At 46.5% G+C, this 25,314-nt stretch overlaps 1 protein-coding gene across 2 annotated transcripts in view; it reads right to left on the reverse strand.

Annotated features, from left to right (window-relative positions):
- The window catches only part of LOC124711598 (homeobox protein slou-like), a 141,732-nt gene that overhangs the window by 108,465 nt on the left and 7,953 nt on the right, over positions 1-25,314 (reverse strand). For both annotated transcript variants that reach the window (XM_047241754.1, XM_047241755.1), the window contains exon 3: positions 3,172-3,489. In XM_047241754.1, the coding sequence (XP_047097710.1) occupies positions 3,172-3,489 (318 nt within the window). The remainder of the gene's footprint in view (positions 1-3,171; positions 3,490-25,314) is intronic.

Raw genomic sequence — 25,314 nt, forward strand, 5'->3', positions numbered from 1 at the left:
AAACATTTTAAACAATAATCCAGGCTTTGAACCCTTGTGCCAAATTGATAGTTTAATAATGGGATGGGTGAACTTTTACCAGAAACAATAAGTGCCAACATAGCACCCAAATTCAAACACTGCCCAGGTACCTCAGTTGATGTAGAACAGTCCTCTTCTGCTTATAAAAATGTTTTGAGTGAACGAAGACACAATCTTACTACCGAACATTTGGAACAGTACTTGGTCGTTTATCTTTATAGCAGCAGAAAAATGTAAAATAAATTGTAAATGGGGCTTTGGTCCAATAGTATTAATTAAAAGTTAATGCTGATCAAAAAATTCATGATTGTATGCTGTTTTTTAAATAATATATTATGGGGTTTTTGAGCATGCATCTCGGCATGCGATACATCTCGAAGTTGGTCCTGTACATATCAACTATTTCGGTGTGACTCACTTGCATTGCATCCACTTGTTACCGACAACAATAGCCAAGAAGGAACAATTCTTGAAACACGGTATGTGACCCCATTTTGCAAATTTTTGGAAAACGATCCCAGAAAGGCCCCCTTCCTAACCTCTACCACAAAGTATTCAGAAAATGATATCAGCATTCTAAATGTATCGATTTTTCACATGACCAGCACTCTTCCTAGTAACTGACATGCACACGCATTACGCATTTTTCATGTATATTTTAAGGTTTTTATGGTGCATATAATCCGGTCTCTAGTGATCACAATGCCTATTTTGTCAGCTTATGCCTTTTCTTCTTTTCATATCTTGCAAAAGTCTATAGGTCCACTGTTTTCCAGCAACTCCCATGGTGCGGATCATTTACCCAGTTATTTTATAAACATTATTCACCGCATTGTGGCAATTCCCCTACCCTCTTACAGTCCTGACTTGGCAACAACAGATTATTTCCTGTTTCCAAAAGTGAAATACTTTCCCAAAGGACACCACCTGTGCCGCCAAAGAAACTTGCATGTGTGCCCTTAAGGATCTCCTGGAATCCACCTAAAAGTGCCTTTGGGCTGCAGAAAAGCTACTGGCAGTACAATGCTCGAGGGCTGTACTTCGAAGAATTTTGAGCAATACTTCAAATAAATCTATTTTTCCAAAAGTTTTCCTGAAAAATTTTAGACAAATCCTGTATTCTACACCAGTGTGTGTGTGTGTGTGTGTGTGTGTGTGTGTGTGTGTGTGCGCACACGCACGCACGCATCATCTATTTTTGACAAAGGGCTTAGAGGGTGAAAGCTTATTTGTGGCAGTCTTTTCATTGTGCCTATCGGCAACTCAGCATCTCCACAATATGGTGAGTAGCAACTTTCCTTTTCATAATATCGTCACACAGTAAGACTTCCACGTTTCTTTAATATTGTCATTATCTGCGATAAGATATCCATTTAAGTAAAAGGCTTAGCAAGTCAGCTTGCGAAAATATGAAAATTGCTTTCTCACCCAAATGAGGCCTCTGATCAAACAGTTGAATAATTCTTACTGTAAAATCCTATCACCCAGGATCTGTAATGAGAAATTCTAGCATCTTTCCATTCTACTGAGCTGACTGGTGTGAGGTGCTGACTCATCTTTATCAGACTGGACACAGTGACAAGATGAAGAATATTGGCCACCTAAAGTGAACAACTCTGACCTAGTCTCTGTGGCAGCTGGCCAGCGGCAGCACTTGAAGTAACCTAGTGTGTCACAGTGGCCACAACAAATCTATATTCAAAGGGATTGTCAGAATTTCTAAAGGTCTTTTCTGCTATTCCTGTAATAGTCTGGGCAATATCACGTTGCAGAGACTTATTTATCTATATCTACAAACTGCAAACCAGCGTGAAGTGCATGGCAGACAGTATGTCCAACTGTACCAGTTATTAGGATTTGTCACATATGGATTGTGGGTAGAACAGTTTTTCACATATCTTTATGAGAGCTGCAATTAATCTAATCTTGTACTCATAATCCCTATGGAAGTCATACGTAGGGTCTGAAGTACATTCCTTGAGTCATCATTTAAAGCCCACTCTACAAACTTTATAAATAGGCTTTCTCGGGATAGTTTATGTCCATCTTCAAGAGTCCACCAGTTCAGTTTCTTCAGCATCTGTGTGACACTCTCCCACAGGTCAAACAAACCTGTCACCATTTGTGCTGCCCTTCTCTGTATACATTCAATATCGCCTGTCAGTGCTGTTTGGTACGGATTCCATACACTTCAGCAATACTCTAGGACCGTTTGCACAATTGCTTTGTAAGCTATCTCCTTTGTATACTGATTGCATTTCTGCAGTATTCTACCAATAAAACTAAGTCTACAACCTGCTTTACCTGTGGTTTAAGCTATGTGATCATTCAATTTCATATCCCTACAGAGTGCTACACACAGGTATTTGCACGAGTTAGTCCTAGGACAGTACATTTTTTTCATTCTGTGAACTTCACAATTTTACACTTCTGACCATTTAAAGCAAATTGCCAATCTTTGCACCACTTTGAAATATTATCAAGATCTGACTGAATATTTATACAGCTTCTTACAGACAGTACTTGATTACATATAACTACATCATCTGTAAAAAGCCTAAGGTTACTATTATTACTGTTAATATTATTAATGGTGTAACACTACTTTTTCTCCATTGCAATGTAAATCCACAGGAAACACTATTTCTAAAGAACAGTGACTGTAACATTGGCCTGAAAATGACAAACATGTTGCCATGTTTCCAGTAATATATAACTGAGATATTTTTAAAGACTTTTTCAGAATGTGCTCAAAAGATATCAGAGAAATCGAAAGAACATTAAATATATTAAATAGTGTAAAAATCTGACACTGAATAACAACAATACAAATTATGATAGAGCGTGATTCACCATATAGAGCAAGTTTTCAGCAGCAGACAGGTATCTTTAAAAACTGACTGAGCTATCTGACAAAGTTCTTCAGATTTATGGAAACATATAAATATTCATACATGCTCAACTTACACACACACACACACACACACACACACACACACACACACACACACACACTTATAAATACGCCTGTCTGCCATTCGCCACTCAGCACCTCCTCTATGTCATGAATAGCAATTTACTCTGCCATATTTTTGTTAAATCTATTAGAATTGTATATATAAAAACAAGATTATAAGAATGTATACGTACAACAACAGAGACAGGTGCAGTCACAGCTTTCCGAACCACGACAATATTGTTTCCTGCATTGGGATCCTCCACCTGGTTCGGATCTATCTGTGAAGTGTCACCGGTCCCCGAAGAAGAGAGGACATGAGGATGAGGGTGAGGGTGATGGTGCTGGTGTTGATGTTGGTGTTGGTGTTGGTGCTGTGGGGGATGCGCCTGATGTTGCTGGGCTTGTGGAGGTGGTGGTAGCGGCGGCGGAGGAAGAGGCGGCGGCTGCTGCGGTGACAGAGGCTCATGCTGCTGGTAGTGAGGCAACCAACTGGGCTTCTGGTAGTCCCTCTGTTAATATAAACAAAATTACTGCAGATGGGCTTCTTTAAGAGAACAATTAGATAAAAAGACTACGGTATGCAAGCAGTGAGAGGTAAGAGATTGGTGTCACTAAAAAAAAAGTGTGTGATATTTTTTACCAGCACATTTTCAACTGTTCAAAGAGAGTGCGAGGGGGATGCAGGTAAATCACATTTTACTTTATATTCGAAAATTGAATTATTTCAGAACTGTTTGCTAAGTTAAACAGGAACTTAAACATCACAACACTCCAACGAAATATTTACATTTAATCTCTCGAGTGTAAGCTTATCTGTAGCCTTTCCAACATTACCTACGAATAGTTCAATTAAAACAATTATACAGAAATGTTTCTTCTTAAAGTGTCACCCCATTCCACAAATTGAAGGCAAAATCAAATATGGAGGTATCTGCCAACTCAACAACCAAAGAAATTAATATAATCATTTGTCACTAATCCTGAATATACAAAGAGGCATCCACTTGTTCAAAACAATTAGTAGGCTGTGAAAGAGCTCACCCAGGCAGTCTCATAGTCACATACAACAGTGCATGTTCCTAGGAAATATAGAACTTTTCTCAGAAGAAAACACAGCACTTTATTAAAAAATTCCAAACTGGATGCATACTGGAGTGTATCATTCACTTTTTCCTTTTGTGTAAGTTTTTTTTCACAGTTGACCGTAAAATTATTTGGTACAGAGCACAGTTTGCAAAACAGGAATACAGTGGATAGAAGCATAAGAAACTGATAGAATCTTTTTAAATTTTGGTATTCAAAACCACAGTTATTAGCAACATTTCTTACACTGGTAAGACATATGTGGTTAAAACATTAGGAACCCAAGGCACAAACTGATTAAACTCTTTGTTAAAATCCAACTGACTCCATATCATGCTCACTTACATTAATGAATATATTCAAACAAAAAATACACAACATTAAAAGCTGTTAATAAAGACTTTGTGTAAGACATTGCTATCTTTAAAAGGTAATAAGCATAAATACTGCTGGGGTAAATGAAAAGAAGCAAATCACTGATAACTAACTGTTTGGATCGAGCATCCCTAGTAATTCAGAGTAGCAGACACAGAAAACTGCAAATCTCATTTGTCATTATTTCACCATTAGCTGAAGTACAGGAAAAGTCAGCAGCTTTTGCCATAGTATAAAATGAAAAATACTTGGTGGATGATATTTGGGCACCATTCTGAGGGTCCTACCAACTACTGTAGAAGGCATGTCAGAGTGACCAGAAAGAGGTACACCACAGCTAACAAACAGATGTCGTAAATTCCTGCTCACTTTCCTCCAATTTGGGGCCACTCCTATACACAAATAGACACACAGGACTCTCTGCCTAAACAGCGAGAACACAAAAATCTGGGCTTGTAGATGGAAAGAAGTGTCCAGTACTTCAGAGCTGCTTCTCTGGTTGGTGATGTGACAATTATCACTAATCAAAAAGTTAGCGGAGTTTATGTGCAACTGCACCTCAATCTGACCCAGAGCTCCCAAAAGGCGTGAACAGTTCCGTATCGATGATGTATGATTTGCTTCACAAGCATATCTTGGGGATATAATCACAGAGCAGCTGAGGCTATTGCCATAGCCGACCTCTCCCCTGGCTCGTCCTATTATATTACTGCAGTGCTCATTTAACATACGATGAATATGTACTTAGTGCAGTGACTGCCAGCAGTGTGTGGGAGGCATAGTGCACACTTGAGGTGGCTCTGTGACATTCTGGGGAGTAATGACAACATTACGAAAAGCATAGATTGCTAGTCACCATATAGTATAGTTTCTAAGTCACAGACAGGCACAACAAAAGACAGTCAAACAATTAAGCTTTCAGCCAATAAAGCATTCATCTGAATTAGATAAAAAAAACACACACACATGCACGCACGTGCACACGCGCGCACACACACACACACACACACACACACACACACACACACACACACACACACACACACACACACACGACCACAGTCTCTGGTTGCTGAGGTCTGGTCTCAGCTGTGGTCATTTGTGTGTGTTGTCTAATTCGGATGAATGCCTTTTTGGCCGAAAGCTTACTTGTTTTATAGTCTTTTTGTTGTGCTTATCTGTGACCCAACATCTCCGCCATACGGTGAGTATCAATCTATCCTTTCCATAATATTGGAGCTCATTCACTCACGTTGCCATGAAAACGGACTAAGTTTCAACATCCCCAGTGACCAAACACTGCCCCCTCTTCTGCATCTTCATGTTGAAGAAAACTGTGGTCGGTAATTGGAGAAAACCACAGGTAAGTTCTGACTACGAAAAAGGGTAGCAGAAGTGATCAAAAACCTACCATCCATTTGTTGCAGAATCTCATAACATGTTCAGAGTTGAAACTTAATGACATACATCAAACAACATGTCATCCTTTTATTGTGTTAAACCCAACACATGCTTTTTTTCCTATACGACATCCTGAAAGCCAAGGATCAAGGCATTCAGGAAGATGCAATATTTCTTGATTTTGAAATGTGTATGTCCCAGTATCACAGCAACGCTTATTGATGAAAGTATGATCAGAGGGAGTATCAAGCAAAATTTGGGACTGGCTTGAGGATTTCTTGCTTTGACTACACAGAATGTTGTGGATGGAGCCATTATAGATCTAGTAGTAACTTTCAGCATGTTCCAGGGAAGTGTGTAGAAACCCTTGCTGTTCATGCTCAACATTAACAACCTGGCAGACAATATTTATAGCAACCTCAGACTTATTGCAAACGAATGCAGTTATCGATAATCGAGTACTTCCTCAAAAAAGGTGCACAAATATTTAATCAGACATTGATAATATTTATGCTACAACTCATACACGAAAGTTTTCCAGTGGTCAGTAGTTGGTAAGCACAATACTTGGCCTCACTACTGATAACACTGTTTGTTATCAACAATCACTGAGCTGGAAACATTCTTGATCTGGATGCCTCCCCACCATTTGGATTCTCCAGCAATGATGAGGTTCATGTTGTCTCTGACACAGCTCTTCTGTACATGGTTTTGCAGATGCACTATATGGGCTCCGTGGGGGAGAAACTTAGAACAATAGTTCATCTTCCCCATAAAGTTTCACAGCTCCTGTAAGTCTAGAGGGTGGGGTAGAGAGTTGATAGCTATGATGAGGTTCATGTTGTCTCTGACACAGCTCCCTTCCAGGAACTCAATGACCTTTGTGCTGCTTCCGTGCCCATTTTCGAACCTGGTCTGGAATGTTTGTTATCAACAATCACTGAGCTGGAAACATTTTTGATCTGGATGCCTCCCCACTGTTTGGATTCTCCAGCAATGATGCGGTTCATGTTGTCTCTGACACAGCTCCCTTCCAGGAACTCAATGACCTTTGTGCTGCTTCCGTGCCCATTTTCGAACCTGGTCTGGAATGTGTTACAGATTTCTAGGCTCATGTCTCTCTGTGTTCATGCACAGTGGTCTGTTTCTGTTGAGTATGACCAATTCCCGTCTCCTTACAGATGGCTGTTAACCTGGAACTCTATAGATTTCATGAGGCTAAGGTGACTGAACAGACAGTTAGAACAACTTGGGCCACACCGATGGAGGTGTTTTGGCAATCCAATGGCTACCTCAGGCTCTGCGGAGGCTGCAAGTCAACAATGTTTAGAAGAGCTCCTCACATAGGCTGTCAGAGGAGAATATTTTTCTGAGACAGACCTTACTGATGCATATTTGCAGATTCCGATGGGCGAGGAGTCGCAAAACATGGTGTTTTATATATAATCGCTTTGGCTTATGTAAGTACAACTGTTTGCCTTTTGGGGTCTCTTCAGCTCCAGCAATCGTTCAGATATAACCAGAGTATTTAACCATGTCCATACCCACTTGCACAAACTATCTCAGTGAATTAACTGTCACAGTGCTACATATCAAGACCACCTGCGAAACCTTTGCATCTTATTTACTACATTGTGTGATTCAGCACTGAGTGCCACTTAGACAAACGCCACATTTTCAGGAGCAATTGGAATAATTGTGTTCCTGCACAACAAAGAAGGGAGCCAGTCCATTGGCCGCAACATCATAGCTATCAACTCTCTACCCCACCCTCTAGACTTACAGGAGCTGTGAAACTTTATGGGGAAGATGAACTATTGTTCTAAGTTTCTCCCCCACAGAGCCCATATAGTGCATCTGCAAAACCATGTACAGAAGAAAAATTTTCACAACAGGGCTGCCTGTAAGCACACTCCACGCAGCTGAAGTATATGCTGCACTCGGCACCCTGCCTTACACCACCTTTCACTTTTGCATCCACTGATCGTGGCAATGGACACCTCTCCATATGATAGGTGTAGTGTTGACGCATAGGGATGACAACGGTACTGAGTAACAGATTGCCTACACGTCAGAGATGCTAACATCCACTCAAAATAACTACTCGTAGATAGAATAGGAAACTTTAACATTTGTCTTTGGTATTAAGAAGTTCCACATTTATATTTTCCGGACTACATCCACATTAATTACAGACCACAAACTGCTGGTGGTGATCTTTGGGCCGCACTCGCGTCTTCCAGAATGGACAGCACAATGGCTCACATGTTGGGAGATCTTCCTCAGCTCCTACAATTATACCATTCAATCAAAGCCCACAGTGCAACACATCAATGCAGACACTCTTTCTCACTTACCTGTGGGACCAGACCCAGTCTTTGACCAGCACAATTTCTCATGTTTTCACGCTGACACAAGATGCAGACAAGTATTGGACAGGTTCCCCATTACAGCTTCACAAATCACTGTAGATAAGTGCTGTTTCCCAATCTAATAGTGAGTTGTGTACTATGTGCTCCCCAGGTAGCCCACACAATTTTCGAAGAACATCAATCTGGAGCTCTGGGCCAGAGTTTGCCTCTCCAGCTGTCTGTCAGTCACCAATGACAATGATCCGATTGACACTGAGACAGATACTCACCTTGCCGTCACCCCTACCACACTACAGCCCCAAGTTTTGTACCCAATCCGTCAGGGGCACAGGGGAGTGTCACTGATGAAAGCCCTAGTGCAACAATCTGCTTACTTGCCAAGGTCAAACACAGTAATGGAAGCTGTGGTGCACAGCTATTCCACTTGCACCCAGCATCAGACCATTTAAGTTAAATCTAATCTTTCATCTGTCCCAGACCCCCTTTGCCCATGAGATCACATTCATTTCAACTTTGTGGGCCCCTTTCTGGACTCTTATGTGGCTCACAGCCGTGGACACCTACTCCAGCATGGCATCCACCATTAAATACAACACCATTAACGCATTTGTCAAGATCCTCACCACTAAAGGGCTTCCTTGATCCAATGTGTTGGGCAAGAAGCCCCCAATTCACGGTGAGAGATTTCTAACAATATTGTGCCTCAAATGGTATCGAGAACCCTTGTAGTCCACTATTTCACCCATCCTCCAATGTAGAAGCAGAGTGATGATACAGACATTTAAGCAGCAAATGTTAAAAGATGTGGGAATCACCACTACCCCAGCAGTGATCACGATGTTTCTGAGCACATAATGACTGCTCCCATCCACAACTGCAGCCTGGCGGAGCTCCTCCACAGGAGGCAACCACAAACTACGCTCAGTCTAATTGCACCACAGCCTTGGACATGGCATACCCGGCAATATCTTCCCAGCACAGCAACACAGACACACTCGTATGGAGTGAAATACACATGGACACCAGCTACAGTGGTTGCCACCTGTAGTCGTCACACTTCTAGGGGTTTGGAATGCCGTCACACTGACCGACTCCATCCTTGTTTCCTGACTGCAGTGCCTCCTAGAGGTCACCCTGCCACTGAAAGCCAACTTGTGCCAATTTCATAGCCACACAGGTGTAACTTGGGACTCCAGAATGTCAGTGGTGATTTCTGTGGACACAGGCATGGTGGCTAAGATCTCCACACAGCTTCTGCAACCACAGCTTCTGAGATGGGACACCAAACATACCACTAGTTCAACTCACAAAACACCTGCCTGGATGCATCTGGCCAGAAGTGATAAGTGACCATTTCAAGGTGCAGGAGGGGGAGATCTGGTGTCCCAGTCTGGTGACTTCAAATGCACAGGGGAAAACATGGATCTCAACCAAGACCAGTAGGCAGAACTGCCTAGAAATGCCATAGCACTGACCTTACCCCGCTGGAGTGTCACAGTTCTCTCACTGAAAAATTAGTGATTAGAGCAGCCCTGTTAAGTTCTGCTGTGCTGTCACTCTGCTTTCAGTGGTGTATTCGCCTTGCAATCTTATCATCAGTTGTAACGCATTGTTGTACCTCAGTTTCCGTACAGTGAACGTGGAGGAGGGGGTTCTGTGCTACTGACACACAAAGGTGGTTGTTCACAAAGACAACCTTCGTGGAGTGATGATCCACAGTTACTGAATTTTGGGACTGTCATACAGCTGGATGACACATGACCAAAGAGTAAGCATCAGAAACAAATAATGGGTGATGGCATGTAAGATTTCACACAGTTGTGACAAAGTCACTAAGGAGGTATGCGACTGTGTTGAAAAATATGTGTAGTCTGCAAAATGTTGAATAAGTCACTGAGGGAAAAGTCACTGAGGGAAAAGTCACTGACTGAATGCATCAGTAAATGTGATTGATTGATTGAGAGGGTTTATGCGACCAAACGGCGATGTAATCAAACCTGTGATTCTGAAGTTACTCACAGAAGAAAGGGGTCTGTTGAAAGTGGACGTATCCAGTCAGAGGAGTCAAATTATAAAATAATGAAATTAAAACGCACACAGTAAAAGGCATAAAAAGTGAGACCAAATCTAAAAACTGGAAAAAAATCAGTCTTTCCATGGGGGGGTCATGGGGTCCCAGACCGAAAAGACATGAAGAGAGGTCCCAACCACAACCACCCTACCCCTGCTCCAGAGGTAAAGCAAAGCCTTAACCATCCGTAAATCGTCTGCTAGTATTAAAATTAAGGAATCTGGAAGACTATACTTAGCATGAACAGCCAAAAGAAGGAGACATTCCACCAATATGTGGGATACTGTCAGTCTGGCTCCCCAACCAACAGGTTCGTTCCACAACATGAAACAATGAGTGAGCCTGGTATGACCAATGAGTAGATGGCATAAAACTGTGGACCACTTCCGAGAGGGGCGGAAGGAAGAGTGCCCAACTTCAGTAGACTCCTTGATTGTGCAGAGTTTATTGCTATGAGCAGTAGCGCAGCAGATGTCATTTCACTTTTGGGCAAAGACAGATTTGGAGTAGATCTGCTTATCCACAGTTGGAATCATGAAAGGGAATGGGGACTAAGTATCTGCTTCTCTAGCCAAACAGTCAGCAGTTCATTACCTTGGATGCTCACATGACTTGCGACCCAGAGACAACTGAGCAGGTGACAAGGCCAAGGGCAGAGTCATGGATAGCAGAAACTGAAGGGTGATGAGAGTAGCATCGCTTGATAGCCTGCAGGCTGCCTTTTGAGTTGGAACAAACTAAAACACTATGGAGAGAGACTTGAAAAACAAAATGGAGGGCTCTGTGAATGGCTAGAAGCTCTGCTGTGAGCACACTAGACATTCCCAGCAACAAATGGTGTACTAAGCCAACAGGACTGTCTTAGAATTATCAGCCTAAAAGATGGCAGCGCCCTGGAACTTTGCAAGGATGGCATGTACAAGACACCGGAAAACCGTAGGGGCGGCAGAGGGAGTAAGTGGAGATGGAGATCCCGACAGAGGGAAGTTTGCATGCCAATCAGCAACCACGGGCATTTGTCAGGAGGGAGACACCCCTCATTTGCAAAGAGGACAGGGTACATGGTTGGTTGGTTGGTTTGTTTAAGGAAGGGAGGGGAAGGGACCAAACTGCGAGGTCATCGGTCCCTTGTTTCTGGTAAAATAATTACACAATGGAAAGAAGAAAAGAAAGGAGATGTACAGCACAATAACAGGAGAATGGAAGAACAACAGAAAGACAATCAACACTACTATGGACAAAACAGGAAAAGAAAACCACAGAGAGAAGCAAGAAACAGGTAGAAGAGATAAAAACAAGAGAGCAGATGACCATGTTTGGCCGACCACAAGAATAAAAAGGAAAAGCCAGCCACTCTGTGACAAATTAAAACATCCAGCCTGAAAGCATTAGAGTGGAGAACACAAAGGGACAAAGGACATGCGCGAAAATTATATAGAATGATAAAACCCATCGTCACGTATAAAATGCAAAGCTAAATTAGCTGATGAGGCATTGTCAGCTAAAATTAATGGCAATGAATCTGGTAACTGAAGAGGCTGTCACAGAGCAGCCGAAGAAGGATAGCTCACCAAGATATGGGCCACTGTCAGCCAAGGGCCGCAACAACATTGAGGTGGGTCATCATGGCGCAGGAGGTAGCCATGTGTCACCCAAGTATGGCCAATGCGGAGCTGACAGAGGGCCACAGAGTCCCTGCAAGTGGGCCGCGTGGAAGTCTTCCACACATTCGTAGTCACACAGTTTGTTGTGCGTACTGAGGTTATGCCACTCCATCTCCCAAAGCCGCAAAACGTTGTAGCATAGTGCTGAACGCAGGTCAGTTGCAGAGAAGCCAATCTCCATAAGCGGTTTCCGCATAGCCTGTTTGGCCAGCCTGTCAGCAAGTTCGCTGCCTGGGAGTCCGACATGACCTGGGGTCTAGACAAACACCACTGAATGAGTGGACCAGTCCAGGGCATAGATGGACTTCTGGATGGTTGCTACCAAAGGATGACGAGAGTAGCACTGGTCGATAGCTTGTAGGCTCCCCAAGGAGTCAGTACACAGAAGAAACGACTCCCCAAGGCATGAACGGATGTGCTCAAGAGCATGAGGTATAGCCACCAGCTTGGCAGTGAAAACTCTGCAGCCATCTGACAAGGAATGCTGTACAATATGTCCCCATGGACATATGTGAAGCCAACATGATCATCAGCCATCGAGTAATTAGTGTAAACCACTTCACAGCCTCAGAACATGTCAAGAATCGAGAGGAAGTGGCAGTGGAGAGCTGCGGGGTTAACTGACTCCTTAGGGTCATGTGAAAGGTCCAGTCGAAGCCACGGCCTAGGTGTACACCATGGAGGTGTACGTGAATGGACCTCAAGTATAGGCTAGGACTCCAGTTCGGAAAGAAGGAATTGGACACGAACTGTAATCGGAAGCCCTGACCTGGGCCGCCAATGCGGGAGACGGTAATTCAGATGCACAGGACAACTACAAATGTGAGTAATGTAACTAGCCAGCAGCTGTGCATGCCTAACCTGCAAATGGAGGGACTCCGGCCTCCACCAGGACGCTGGTCACCGGACTCGTCCTAAAAGCTCCTGTCGCTAAGCGAACGCCACAGTGGTGCACTGGGTCGAGTAAACACCGAACCATAAACCAGACTCTCATAGTCAATGCAGGATTAAACAAGGGCTCTGTAGAACTGCAGCAGTGTAGAGTGATCTGCACCCCAGTTAGTGCTGCTCAGGTAGCGGAGGGCATTAAGGTGCTGCCAGCACTTCCACTTAAGTTGACGAAGGTGAAGAAGCCAAGTCAATCAGGCATCGAAAACCAGTCCTAAGAATCGATATGTCTCCGCTAGAGTGAGTGGATCGTCGTCAAGGTAAGGTTCTGGTTCCGGGCGAACAGTATAATGCCGACGAAAGTGCATAATACATGACTTTGTGGCCAAAAACCGGAAACCATGGGCTAGAGCCTATGACTGCGCCTTGTGGATGGCTCCCTGTAGGCGCCGCTCAGCAACACCAGTACTGGTGGAGCGGTAAGAAATGCAGAAGTCATCTGCATACAGAGAAGGTGAGACAGACGGCCCTCCAGCTGCTGCTAGACCATTAATGGCCACTAAAAGCAGAGATACACCACTCAATACAGAGCTCTGTGGGATCCCATTCTCCTGGATATGGGGGGATCTATGGGAGGCACCAACTTGGACACGGAAAGTATGATGCGAGAGGGAATTTTGGATAAAAAATCAGGAGCAGCCTCGGAGACCCCACTTGTATAATGTGGTAAGGATATGATGTGTCGCCAGGTCGTGTCACAAGCTTTTCGTAGATCAAAAAAGATGGCGGTCGTGGCGGAAGCTGCCCTGACATGGAGCCAGTAGGCCATGTGACTCCAGGACCCACCCCAATCCCCAACACACCATACTTTCCAGCAGCTTACAAAAAACGTTGGTGAGGCTGATGGGCCGATAGCTATCCACATTAAGCGGGTTTGTGCCAGGTTTGAGCACCAGAATGATGGTGCTCTCCCGGCCATTGTGACAGAAAGACACCATCACAACAGATCCAGTTGAAGATGATGAGGATATGTCGCTTGTAGTCAGATGAGAGATGTTTAATCATCTGATTGTGGATCTGATCTGGTCCAGCAGCTGTGTCAGGGCAATGTGTAAGGGCAGTGAGGAGCTCCCACTCTGTAAATGGGGCGTTATAGGACTCACTGTGGCGTATAGTGATCGAGAGGACTTTCCCTTCCAGCCACTGTTTGAGAGGGCGAGAGGCTGGGAGGTAATTCTCTGACACATACTCGAGCATAGTACTCATCGGTAGATAACATGCCATTTATGTTAACACCAAGAACGCCTGTTGGGGTCTGGTACCCAAAATCACGTTTGATCCTTGCCCTGACTTGGGAAGGTGACGTATGACACCCAATGGTCAAGATGTACAGGGTGTCCGAAAAGTCTTTCCCTGATTACATAAATTGATAACTCAGGCTAGAAGTAAGATACAAATATGAAACTTGGGTCCAATTGTTTACAACTACCAAAGTTTTTTTTTTCTGTTTTAGGTTCAGTGTACGTAAGTAGTGGATGAGGTGCAGTGCCCAAGAAGTCATGTTAACCAATCAGGAGAAGGCACAGTGTGTCCTGTGGTAGCATGAGACACGATCACCAACCACAGTGCATAGACACTTCCAGACAACATTTGGAAGGAATCCACCTGATGTCAAGAGCATTAAAGCCTGGTATGAGAAGTTCAAGATCACAGGATCGGTTGCTGACCTTCCGAGGTCTGGTCGACCAAGAACCTCAGCAGACAGGGTGGAAGCTGTAAGGCAGTCTTTTCTGTGAAGTCCGAAGAAATCGGTGCGCAGGGCCTCACGTGAATTACAGCTGCCAAAAAGCTCTCTCCATGACATTTTACACAAACGTTTATTGTTTCGTGCATACAAAGTGCAAATCGTTCAGGCCTTGTTGCCCAATGACAGTTACACGTCGATATGACTTTGTGGTCGAAATGCTATCAGGTATTGAGGACGAAGATGGTTATCTCAGACGAATTGCCTTTTCCGACGAAGCGACCTTTTTTTGTCAGTGGAGTAGTGAATCGCCATAATGTGCGCATTTGGGGTTCACAACCCCCTGGCGAGATCAAGGGGTGCACCAGAGGCAGTCCAAAGGTGAATGTTTGGTGCGCGCTATTGTACGATCGAATTATCGGGCCATTATTCTTCTCTGAGGCTACCATCACATCTGCAGTGTATCTGGACATGTTGCAACTGTATGCTGTTCCTCAGCTGCTTCAGTATCACCCCGATGTCTTGTTTCAACAAGACGGTGCACCGCCTCATTGGGGTTTGGACGTCCGTGCCTAGCTCAATATGACCTTTCCTGGGTGATGGACTGGTCGTGATGGGCCAACGGTTTGGCCTCCACGCTCTCCTGACATAACCCCATTAGACTTCTTTTTATGGGGTTATGTCAAGCACGAGGTCTACCGATCTTGAAACCCTGCAGAAACGGATAACCACACTCGTTGAATCGATCCCTCCAGTGATGTTGGCTAATGTGTGGATGGAAATTGAATATCGCCTAGATGTGCTACGTGCTACCAAGGGCGCTCATGTGGAAGTTTACTGATGTGTGAAAAAAACTTTGATAGTTTGTAAACAATTAGTTTGTATCTTACTTCTAGCCTGAGTTATCAATTTATGTAATCAGGGAAAGACTTTTTGGACACCCTGTATCTCTCCCAACATTCCTGCTTCCGTCGTTTGATAAGTTGACGAACACGGGCACAGAGCCATTTAAGAACTATGAGGTGCTCCAGGGAAGGGTGCCGCTTATGCCGCTGTGTAGGCCGCCGACGCTCCTTAATTGTTTCAGCCACTTCCGGTGGCCACCAAGGAACTGCCTTTTCCCGAGGGCACCCTAAAGAGCGAGGGATCGCGTTTTCTGCCACAGAAAGGGTTGTTGTAGTCACCATCACATCAACGTTCCCATGCGGGGGAGATTCAATGGTGACAGCAGAGGTGAAAGTTTCCCAGTCCGCCTTGTTTAAAGCCCATCTGGGCAGGCATCTGTGGGCCTGACACTGGGGCAGTGACAGGAAGATGGGGGAGTGGTCACTACCACACAGGTCATCATGTGTTCTCCAGTGGATAGATGGGAGAAGTCCTGGGCTGCAAATTGATAAATCAATGACCGAGTAACTACCATGAGCCACACTGAAATGTGTGGCAGCCTCAGTATAAAGTAGGCAGAGGTCAAACTGAGACAGTGAAGTTTCGACATCTCTGCCTCGGCCAGTAAGCACAGTGCCACCCCACAAGGGGTTAAGGGCATTAAAATCTCCCAAAAGTAGGAAAAGTTTAGGGAGTTGATCAATCAGTGCAGCTAATATATTCAGGGGTACTGCACCATCTGGAGGAAGATATACATTGCAGACAGTTATTTCCTGCATCATCCTTATTCTGACAGCCACAGCTTCAAGAGGGGTTTGAAGGGGCACAGTTTCACTACAGACTGAGTTCAGGACATCAACGCAAACTCCACCTGACACTCGATTATAGTAGCTAATGTTCCTGTAATATCCCTTATAGTTGCGGAGGGCAGGTGTTCGCATTGCCAGGAACCAGGTTTCCTGGTGGGCAATGCAGAAAGCAGGTGTAAAGCTTAACAGTTGCCGTATCTCAGCCAGACAGTGGAAAAAACTGCCTCAATTCCACTGGAACGCCTACATCCTGTACTGGAGGATGACATCGTTATGAGATTGGGAAGGCACAGAACATTCAATGGGGCTGTTTACACCTCAGAGTCACCTGCTGCCACCGACTTATTTGTTTTGTTTTGCTTTTAGGGCGCAAAACTGCTATGGTCATTAGCGCCTGGTCCGTGACTTAGGAAACAGTAAAAACTGAAAATGGAAACCAGCAGCAATGGGAACGAAACTCAAAAAATTGGAGAAACTAAAAGCAGAAGGAAGGCTTAAAAATCCACTACAGAAAGGGGTTGGTTGTCCCAAAAAAAAGCTTCAAATGACTGACGTCATTTCACTGGCACTAATAAACTCGAGAACGCGATCGGCTGAGCGCATGTCATCTGCTAAAATTGACGATATATCAGGCGACAGCTGTAGATGAGCGCGTAACGGAGTAAAATAGGGGCCCTCAATTAAAAGGTGTCTTACCGTCCACAGCTGAGAGCAGTGGGGACCGAGTGGGGGAGGATCGCCGCTTAAAAGATCTCGATGGCTAAAAAGACAGTGCCCTATCCGGAGTCTAGTTAAAATTACCTCCTCCCGACGACGCGTTCAGGAGGAAGAGGTCCAAGCACAGGGAAGAGCTTTCACGTCCCGCAATTTATTATGGGGAAGTGTCGACCAATGTGCGTGCCATAAAAGAACAACATGACGACATAAAACGCTCCATAGATCGGCGAAGGGAATCGACTGAATAGCTGGCCGATGAAGAGAAACTGCAGCCTTGGCCGCAATATCGGCCGCCTCATTTCCACAGATACCAATGTGTCCCGGGAGCCAGAGGAACGCCACTAAGACGCCCCCCAGGTGGAGCAAGCGCAGACAGTCCTGAATCCGGTGGACCAGAGGGTGCACAGGGTAAAGAGCTTGGAGACTGAGGAGAGAGCTGAGAGAATCTGAGCAGATAACATACTGTATCCGCTGATGGCGGCGGATGTAGTGGACAGCCTGGAGAACAGCGTAAAGCTCCGCAGTATAAACCAAACACTGGTCGGGAAGCCGAAATTGATTTGGGGTGTCGCCAACAATATAGGCACTGTTTTCGAGCCATCAGTGTAAATAAATGTGGCTTCCTTCATTTGTGCACATAGAGCAGCAAATGCCCGACGATAAACAAGTGAAGGGGTACCATCCTTGGGAAATTGACAAAGGTCACGGAGCAGGCAGATCTGGGGACGGAGCCAAGGCGGTGCTGTACCCCAAGTTGTCAAGAAGGTTTTAGGAAAGTGGAAGGAAAGAGAATGGAGCAGTTGACGGAAGCGGACTTCCGGTGGTAGTAGGGAGGAGGGACGGCCTGCATACCCTACATCAAAGGAGGCGCCGAAAAAAATGTCATGCGCTGGATTAGCAGGCGTGGAAGACAGATGGCTAGCATAACGACTCAGAAGGACTGCTCGCCGATGGGACAGCGGAGGTTCAGCAGTCTCAGCATAAAGGCTTTCCACAGGGCTGATGTAAAAGGCTCCGGACACTAAACGTAATCCACGGTGGTGGATAGAGTCGAGACGACGAAGAATAGACGGCCGAGCAGAGGAGTAAACTATGCTTCCATAGTCCAATTTCGAGCGCACCAAGGCGCGATAGAGGAGGAGAAGGACCACTCGGTCCGCTCCCCAGGAGGTACCATTCAGGACACAGAGGGAGCTGAGGGATCGCAGACAGCGAGCCGAAAAATAGGAAACGTGGGAGGACCAGCACAGTTTTCTGTCAAACAAAAGACCTAAGAATTTAGCGACATCCGAAAATGGAAGGTTGACAGGTCCTAGATGTAAGGAACGTGGAAGAAACTCCTTACGTCGCCAAAAATTAACACAAACGGTCTTACTGGGAGAAAAACGGAAGCCGGTTTCGGTGCTCCAAGAGTAGAGGTGATCGAGACATCCTTGAAGACGTCGTTCAAGAAGGCTGGTCCGTTGAGAGCTGTAGTTGATCGCAAAATCGTACACAAAGAGGGAGCCCGAGGCATCAGGAAGGAGACAATCCATAATTGGATTAATGGCAATAGCAAACAGTACAACACTTAGCACAGAGCCCTGGGGTACCCCGTTTTCTTGGGAGAAGGTACGGGAGAGAGTAGTGTTCACCCGCACTCTAAATGTGCGCTCTGCCATAAATTCGCGGAGAAAAAGGGGCAGCCGACCTCGAAAGCCCCAAGAGAACAGTGTGCGGAGGATGCCTGTCCTCCAACAGGTATCGTATGCTCTCTCCAGATCAGAAAATATTGCTACTGTTTGGCGTTTCCGGAGAAAATTGTTCATGATATAAGTGGAGAGAGAAACAAGATGGTCAACTGCAGAACGATGCTTTCGGAAACCGCATTGGGCAGGTGTTAAAAGACTGCGGGACTCCAGCCACCAAGCTAAACGGCAATTCACCATATGCTCCAAAACCTTACATATACTACTCGTGAGAGAAATGGGGCGATAGCTAGAGGGGAGATGTTTGTCCTTTCCAGGTTTTGGAACAGGAATGACGATAGCTTCCCGCCATCGTCTGGGAAAAGTACTGTCGGTCCAAATTCGATTATAAATGTGAAGGAGGTAACACAGACTATGGGTTGATAAATGCAGCAACATTTGGATGTGGATACCATCCGGTCCTGGGGCGGAGGAGCGAGAAGAATAGAGTGCATGTTGGAGTTCCCGCATGGAGAAAACAGTATTATAGCTTTCGCGATTTTGAGAGAAGAAAGCAAGAGCTCGAAATCTCAGCAAAGTGTTTACCCAAGGAGTTAGAAATTGCGACGGGGTCAACTAACGTAGCACACGCGACCGTGAGCCCAAAGACCGGGGAGAAACTAGGCGTGCCTGATAACCGTCGAATCCGACTCCAAACTTCCGAGGAGGGAGTGAAGGTGTTAAATGAGCTAATAAAGAATTTCCAGCTTGCCTTCTTGCTATCGCGGATGACACGACGGCACCGCGCACAGAACTGCTTATAACGGATACAGTTGGCCAAAGTAGGATGGTGGCGGAAAATGCGAAGAGCACGTCGCCGCTCACGTATTGCGTCACAGCATGCCTCATTCCACCAAGGAACTGGGGGGCGCTGGGGCAATTCGGAGGTGCGTGGTATTGAACGTTCCGCAGCTGTAAGAATAACGTCGGTAATATGTGTGACCTCATCGTCGACGCTAGGAAAGTGACGGTCATCGAATGTCGCTAGAGATGAAAAGTGTCCAATCGGCTTGGGCAAACTTCCAGCGTCACGGGCGCATATAGGGCAGTTGAGGCTGAAGTCTAAGGACACATGGAAAGTGATCACTCGAGTGTGTGTCATCAAGGGCGAACAATTCGAAGTGCCGAGCTAGCGGAACAGTACCGACCGAAAGGTCCAAATGAGAGAAATTTGTCGTGGAGGCAGACAAAAATGTAGGGACCCCAGTGTTGAGGCAAACTAGATCCGCTTGGTGGAAGACGTCTAGCAATAGTGAGTCACGTGGACAAGGATGTGGAGATCCCCAAAGCGGGTGGTGGGCATTGAAGTCCCCAACCAGTAAATAGGGGGGTGGAAGCTGACCAAGAAGATGGAGGAGATCAGCTCGTGCCATTGGTGTGGACGATGGAATGTATACAGTACAAAGGGAAAAGGTATAGCCAGAAAGGGAAAGACGGACAGCGACAGCTTGGAAGGAAGTGTTTAAGTGGATTAGGTGATAATGGAAAGTATCAAGGAGAAGAATCATTAGTCCTCCATGGGCTGGAGTGCCTTCAACAGAGGGGAGATCAAATCGGACGGACTGAAAATGGGGGAGAACAAAGCAGTCATGGGGACACAGCTTTGTTTCCTGAAGACAGAAGATGACCGGTGAGTAGGATCGTAAGACAATCGACAATTCATCCCGATTGGCTCGAATGCCGCGGATATTCCAGTGGATAATGGACATAGGGTGAACAGAAAATGGAGGAATGTGACCAAGGTTGCCGTCAACTCAACGACTGCTCAGAGCTTGCGACCGACGGCATGGAATGGCATTCAGCCGAAGGCAGAAGATCCTGATCCATAGGTTGTTCAGGAGCAGCTCCTGCCACCAGCGATCGGCCGGTTGATCAGCCGCCAGCAGTGCGCCTCGGCGACACAGAAGACGGCCGAGGGCGATTTCCGCCAGGTGGTGCTGTAGATGAGACACGCCTTGGCGGAGAAGGAGATGAACTGGGTTTCTTATTAGCCTTCTTGGAAATATGATGTTTAGATGAAGGAGGAACCGATGGTTGTGAAGTTGGGGTACGTAAAAAATCTTCACGAGTATGCTCTTTTTTCGAAGTCTTGGTGTCTGACTTTTGGGCTTGAGATTTAGCAGAACCCGATGAAGGGTGAGCCGTAGAGTGGGCAGGCGAAAGTGGTGAGGTTGAACGGGCGATCTTTGCGCTGGCCGATCTGACAACCGTGGCACTAAAGGTGAGGTCGCAAGTTTGCATGGCCGCCTCCTTTGTTGGCCGAGGAGAAGCAAGGACAGTGCTGTATTTTCCTGTCTGAGGCACGGTGGGCTGTCGACTGGTGAATAATTTTCGAGCAGCAAAGGTCGACACCTTTTCCTTCACTCTGATTTCCTGGATGAGCTTTTCGTCTTTAAAAATGGGGCAATCTCGAGAGGAAGCAGCGTGGTCACCCATATAGTTGATGCAGCAAGGGGATGGAGGTGGACAAGCACCCTCATGGGCATCCTTGCCACACGTACACATTTGGCCGGATTGGAACAGGACTGGCTGGTGTGATTGAACCGCTGACACCGACAGCAACACGTAGGGTTTGGAACATAAGGGCGAACGGAAATTATCTCATAGCCTGCTTTGATTTTGGATGGGAGTTGAACTTTGTCAAATGTCAAGAAGACAGTGCGGGTTGGAATGATGTTCGTGTCAACCCTTTTCATAACTCTATGAACAGCCGTTACGCCCTGGTCAGACAGGTAGTGCTGAATTTCGTCGTCAGACAATCCATCGAGGGAGCGTGTATAAATGACTCCACGTAAAGAATTTAAGGTACGGTGCGGTTCCACCCGAACAGGGAAGGTGTGGAGAAGTGAAGTACGCAGCAATTTTTGTGCCTGGAGGGCACTGACTGTTTCTAACAACAAGGTGCCATTCCGTAATCTGGAACAAGACTTTACAGGACCTGCAATTGCGTCAACACCTTTCTGAATAATGAAAGGGTTGACCGTGGAGAAGTCGTGACCTTCATCAGACCGAGAAACAACAAGGAATTGTGGCAACGATGGAAGAACTGTCGGTGGCTGAGACTCAGTGAACTTACGCTTGTGAGCAGACATAGTGGAAGGTGAGGAAACCATTGCGGAAGAATCCCCCATGATTACCGGCGTCTCCGATGGCGCGCTCCTCCCTTGTGGGGGCCCTCTCTGAGGGCACTCCCGGCTTAGGTGATTGTTCACACCTCAGGTCACACCTCCCGACAAACGGACGGAGGGACCAATCGGCACTTTCGGAAGGTATCAGCTCAGGTAATCACCCCTCCCTGGGCCTGGCCATTACCAGGGGGTACATACGTGTCCTACCTGTCTACCCGGGGTGGGGAATTACGTGTTACCCCGTCACTGGCTACGCACGAAAATGCGTGGGTCGGCCTTCAGACATGCACAGGGAGGAAGAAAGAGAAAGGGAAAAACAAAGAAAGGGAAAGGAAAGAAGAGAGGTCTCAAACACCGCAGCGGAGAAAAGGGTAAAGAGAAGAGGGAAGGAAAAGAGAAGGACAAAGGAAGGATGAAGGTGAAGAATGCGTTACATTTACGAGCATCCGTCTCCGGACGTAGGCACAAACCATACTCCCAGAGGGGGAGAAAGGGAAGGAAAGAGACAGAGGTGCGGGGAGGGGGGGGGGGGGGGCGAAGATGGGGGATAGGGAAGGATGCGGAAAAGGAAGGTATGCAGCCCGGAAAGGAAGGAGGGCCACATTAGCTCGGGGTCCCGTGCTCGCTACGCATGTATCCACAAAAGAGTTGTGGACCCCCTGGGGGGACCGACTTATTGCCTGAGTAGTCTATAGCCATTGTGTCTGAGGGTCCGGTGAGATCTAGGTCCTCAGCTGATGCCAGACTCTCCACCTCATCCACAGGTGCAGAGCTTGTAGGTAGTGGTGGTGTGGGTGCCACCACAATTCCCTTGGGTTTGGAGATCGTCTTTTTGGATTTCTATTGCTGCTCCTTGGGTTTCCCTGGGTGGAAGGACTTCACTGATTCAGTCTCCAGGACTGAGGATGAATGTGAAGCCCTACGACCTGCTGCTTTTGGGCTCTTCAGCCACCGACGTGTGCCATCTTTCCCACAAGCAGAGACCTGGGAAGGGAGTGACCCGAGGGACCCCTTCCTAGAGAGAGGAGTCAAAGAAGACTTACACTTCTACGGCGCAGAAGTGGGGACTGATATACCCGATGGTTTGGGGGGGGGGGGGGGGGGGATGGGGTTGCTCCAGAAGTAGGTGGTGCAGGAGCAACAGGGAGGGAAGTACCCCCAACATCAAGGGGGCAGGTGAGGTCTTCTGGCTCTGAGAGGTGACTGGGGTTGGCAGAGCTGATGGAGCTAGAACTGTTGTAGCGGCAGCCTAAGACAATGTCATACGTACAGGATGTAGGCATTCCAATTTCCTCTTAGCTTCAGTGTAGGTTGGACGGTCCATGATTTCCTCTCTTTCTGGAGAATCCTGCAGTTCGGCGAGCAAGGCGAATGGTGCTCTCCACAGTTGACACATATGGAAGGCAGGGCACATTGAATATTGGGATGTGATGGGCATCCACAATCTCGACATGCGACGCTGGAAGTACAGCGGGAAGACATATGGCCGAACTTCCAGCATTTAAAGCACCGATTTTGGGGGAGGGATATACAGCTTTACATCACAGCAGTAGACCATCACTTGGACCTTTTCAGGTAATGTACCACCCTCAAAGGCCAAGATGAAGGCACCAGTGGCAACCTGATTATCCCTCGGACCCCGGTGGACGCGCCGAACGAAATGTACACCTCGCCGCTCTAAATTGGTGTGCAGCTTGTCGTCAGACTGCAAAAGAAAGTCTCTGTGAAAGATGATACCCTGGACCATATTTTAGCTCTTATGGGGCGTGATGGTTACAGGAACATCCTCCAGCTTGTCACAAGCTAGTAACACCCGTCACTGGGCAGAGGATGCTGTTTTGATCAAGACTGACCCAGGTCTCATTTTGGACAAGCTCTCCACCTCCACAAACTTGTCCTCTAAATGATCAACAAAAAGCTGAGGCTTCATTGTCATGAAAGATTCCCCATCAGCTCTCAAACATAAAAGGTACTGGGGCAAATAAGAGCCACTGCCATCCTTAGCCCGAGGTTCCTCCCACAGTGTGGCCAGGGAGGGGAACGATTTGGGGTTTTACTTCTGTGCGCTGAATTGAGCCCGTGAACACTTAGAGACTGCTGGTGTTAGACCACCAGCAAGAGATGAAGTACTACGCTTCATTGCATGTCATCCACCCTGACGCCGCCCAGTCCAAACAGGAGCGCTCCCCATCGGCGCCACCCAGCCGCAGCAAAGGCTACCTGGCAGGATGGCCATACAACGGACTGGCTACCGTGCTGGATATCAGGTGCAACCAAGCAAACAAGTCCATCATCATCGTCAGCGTAGAAAACGATACTGCACAGTTGATGGAAAAATACGCACCCAGGAGGGTGACCTCGCCCAATATTTGGAGAATGAGCAGAAGTGGAGATCCACAGCAATGAAGGATGCGATAGGTCTCAGCGCATGATGGACACGATGCACCATGTAAGGCGCCCTTCCCCAATTGGCTCACTCTTCGGGAAAATTTTGAAAAATGGAGGTCAAACCCTACAGGGGACCATCACAAAAGGCCGAAATGTGATAGACTCCTTTTAGTCGCCTCATAAGACAGGCAGGAATACCTCAGGCCTATTATAGCCCCCGAACCCGCAGGGGGTAGGGTACCTGAGATGGTCAGGGAAATGGCGAATGGCAAATGCGTAGGAAACCAGGAATCGGCTCCATCGTATTTGTAGAGGAGGAACCCCTGCTTCTGCGAGGAGACTGTCAACAGATCTAATGAGAAAGGCACCAACAGCCAGACGCATCACACAATGGAGAACAGGGTCAAGTAGTTCAAGAGAGGAAGGAGCCAATGAACAATAAACCTGACTACCACAAACTCATCTGGACAAGACCAGAGCATGGTAAAGATGGAGAAGAGTGGTACAGTCTGCACCCCACAATGTGTGGGCCAGGAGGTGGAGAGCATTAAGCTTCCGCATGTATGTACTCTTTAGGTGGCGAACATGGAGCAGCCATGTCAGCCTTTTATCATAAATAAGACCCCAACATCTAGGAGCTGGTTGCCTAAATAAAACTATGGATCGGAGTGTACTGTGGGTCAATGACAAAAATGCATAACCCACGTTTTGGAGGGAGAAAACTGGAAGCCATGGGCAGTGGCTCAGGCAAAGGCCCATCGGATGGCATGTTGGTGTCAGTGCTCAGCTGATGTTACAGAGTGGGAGCTGCACCAGATGCAAAAATTGTCGGCATACTGACGGGTAACCACAGGTGCAACAGAGGTTACAAGCCCACTGATGGCTATGAGAAAGAATGAGACAATTAGAACAGAACCCTGTGGGATACCATTCTCCTGGATCTGAGGAGTGCTGAGTGAAGTGCCAACTCGAACCTGGAAGAAATAGTGGGATACAAATACGTGGATAAAAATTGGAAGGGGGCTGTGAAAGTCCGAGTCATGGAGGCATGTATGCCTTACGTAGGTCAAAGGAAAGCATGA

The sequence above is a fragment of the Schistocerca piceifrons genome, chromosome 8 (genome assembly GCF_021461385.2).
Source record: "Schistocerca piceifrons isolate TAMUIC-IGC-003096 chromosome 8, iqSchPice1.1, whole genome shotgun sequence".
NCBI lineage: Eukaryota > Metazoa > Arthropoda > Insecta > Orthoptera > Acrididae > Schistocerca > Schistocerca piceifrons.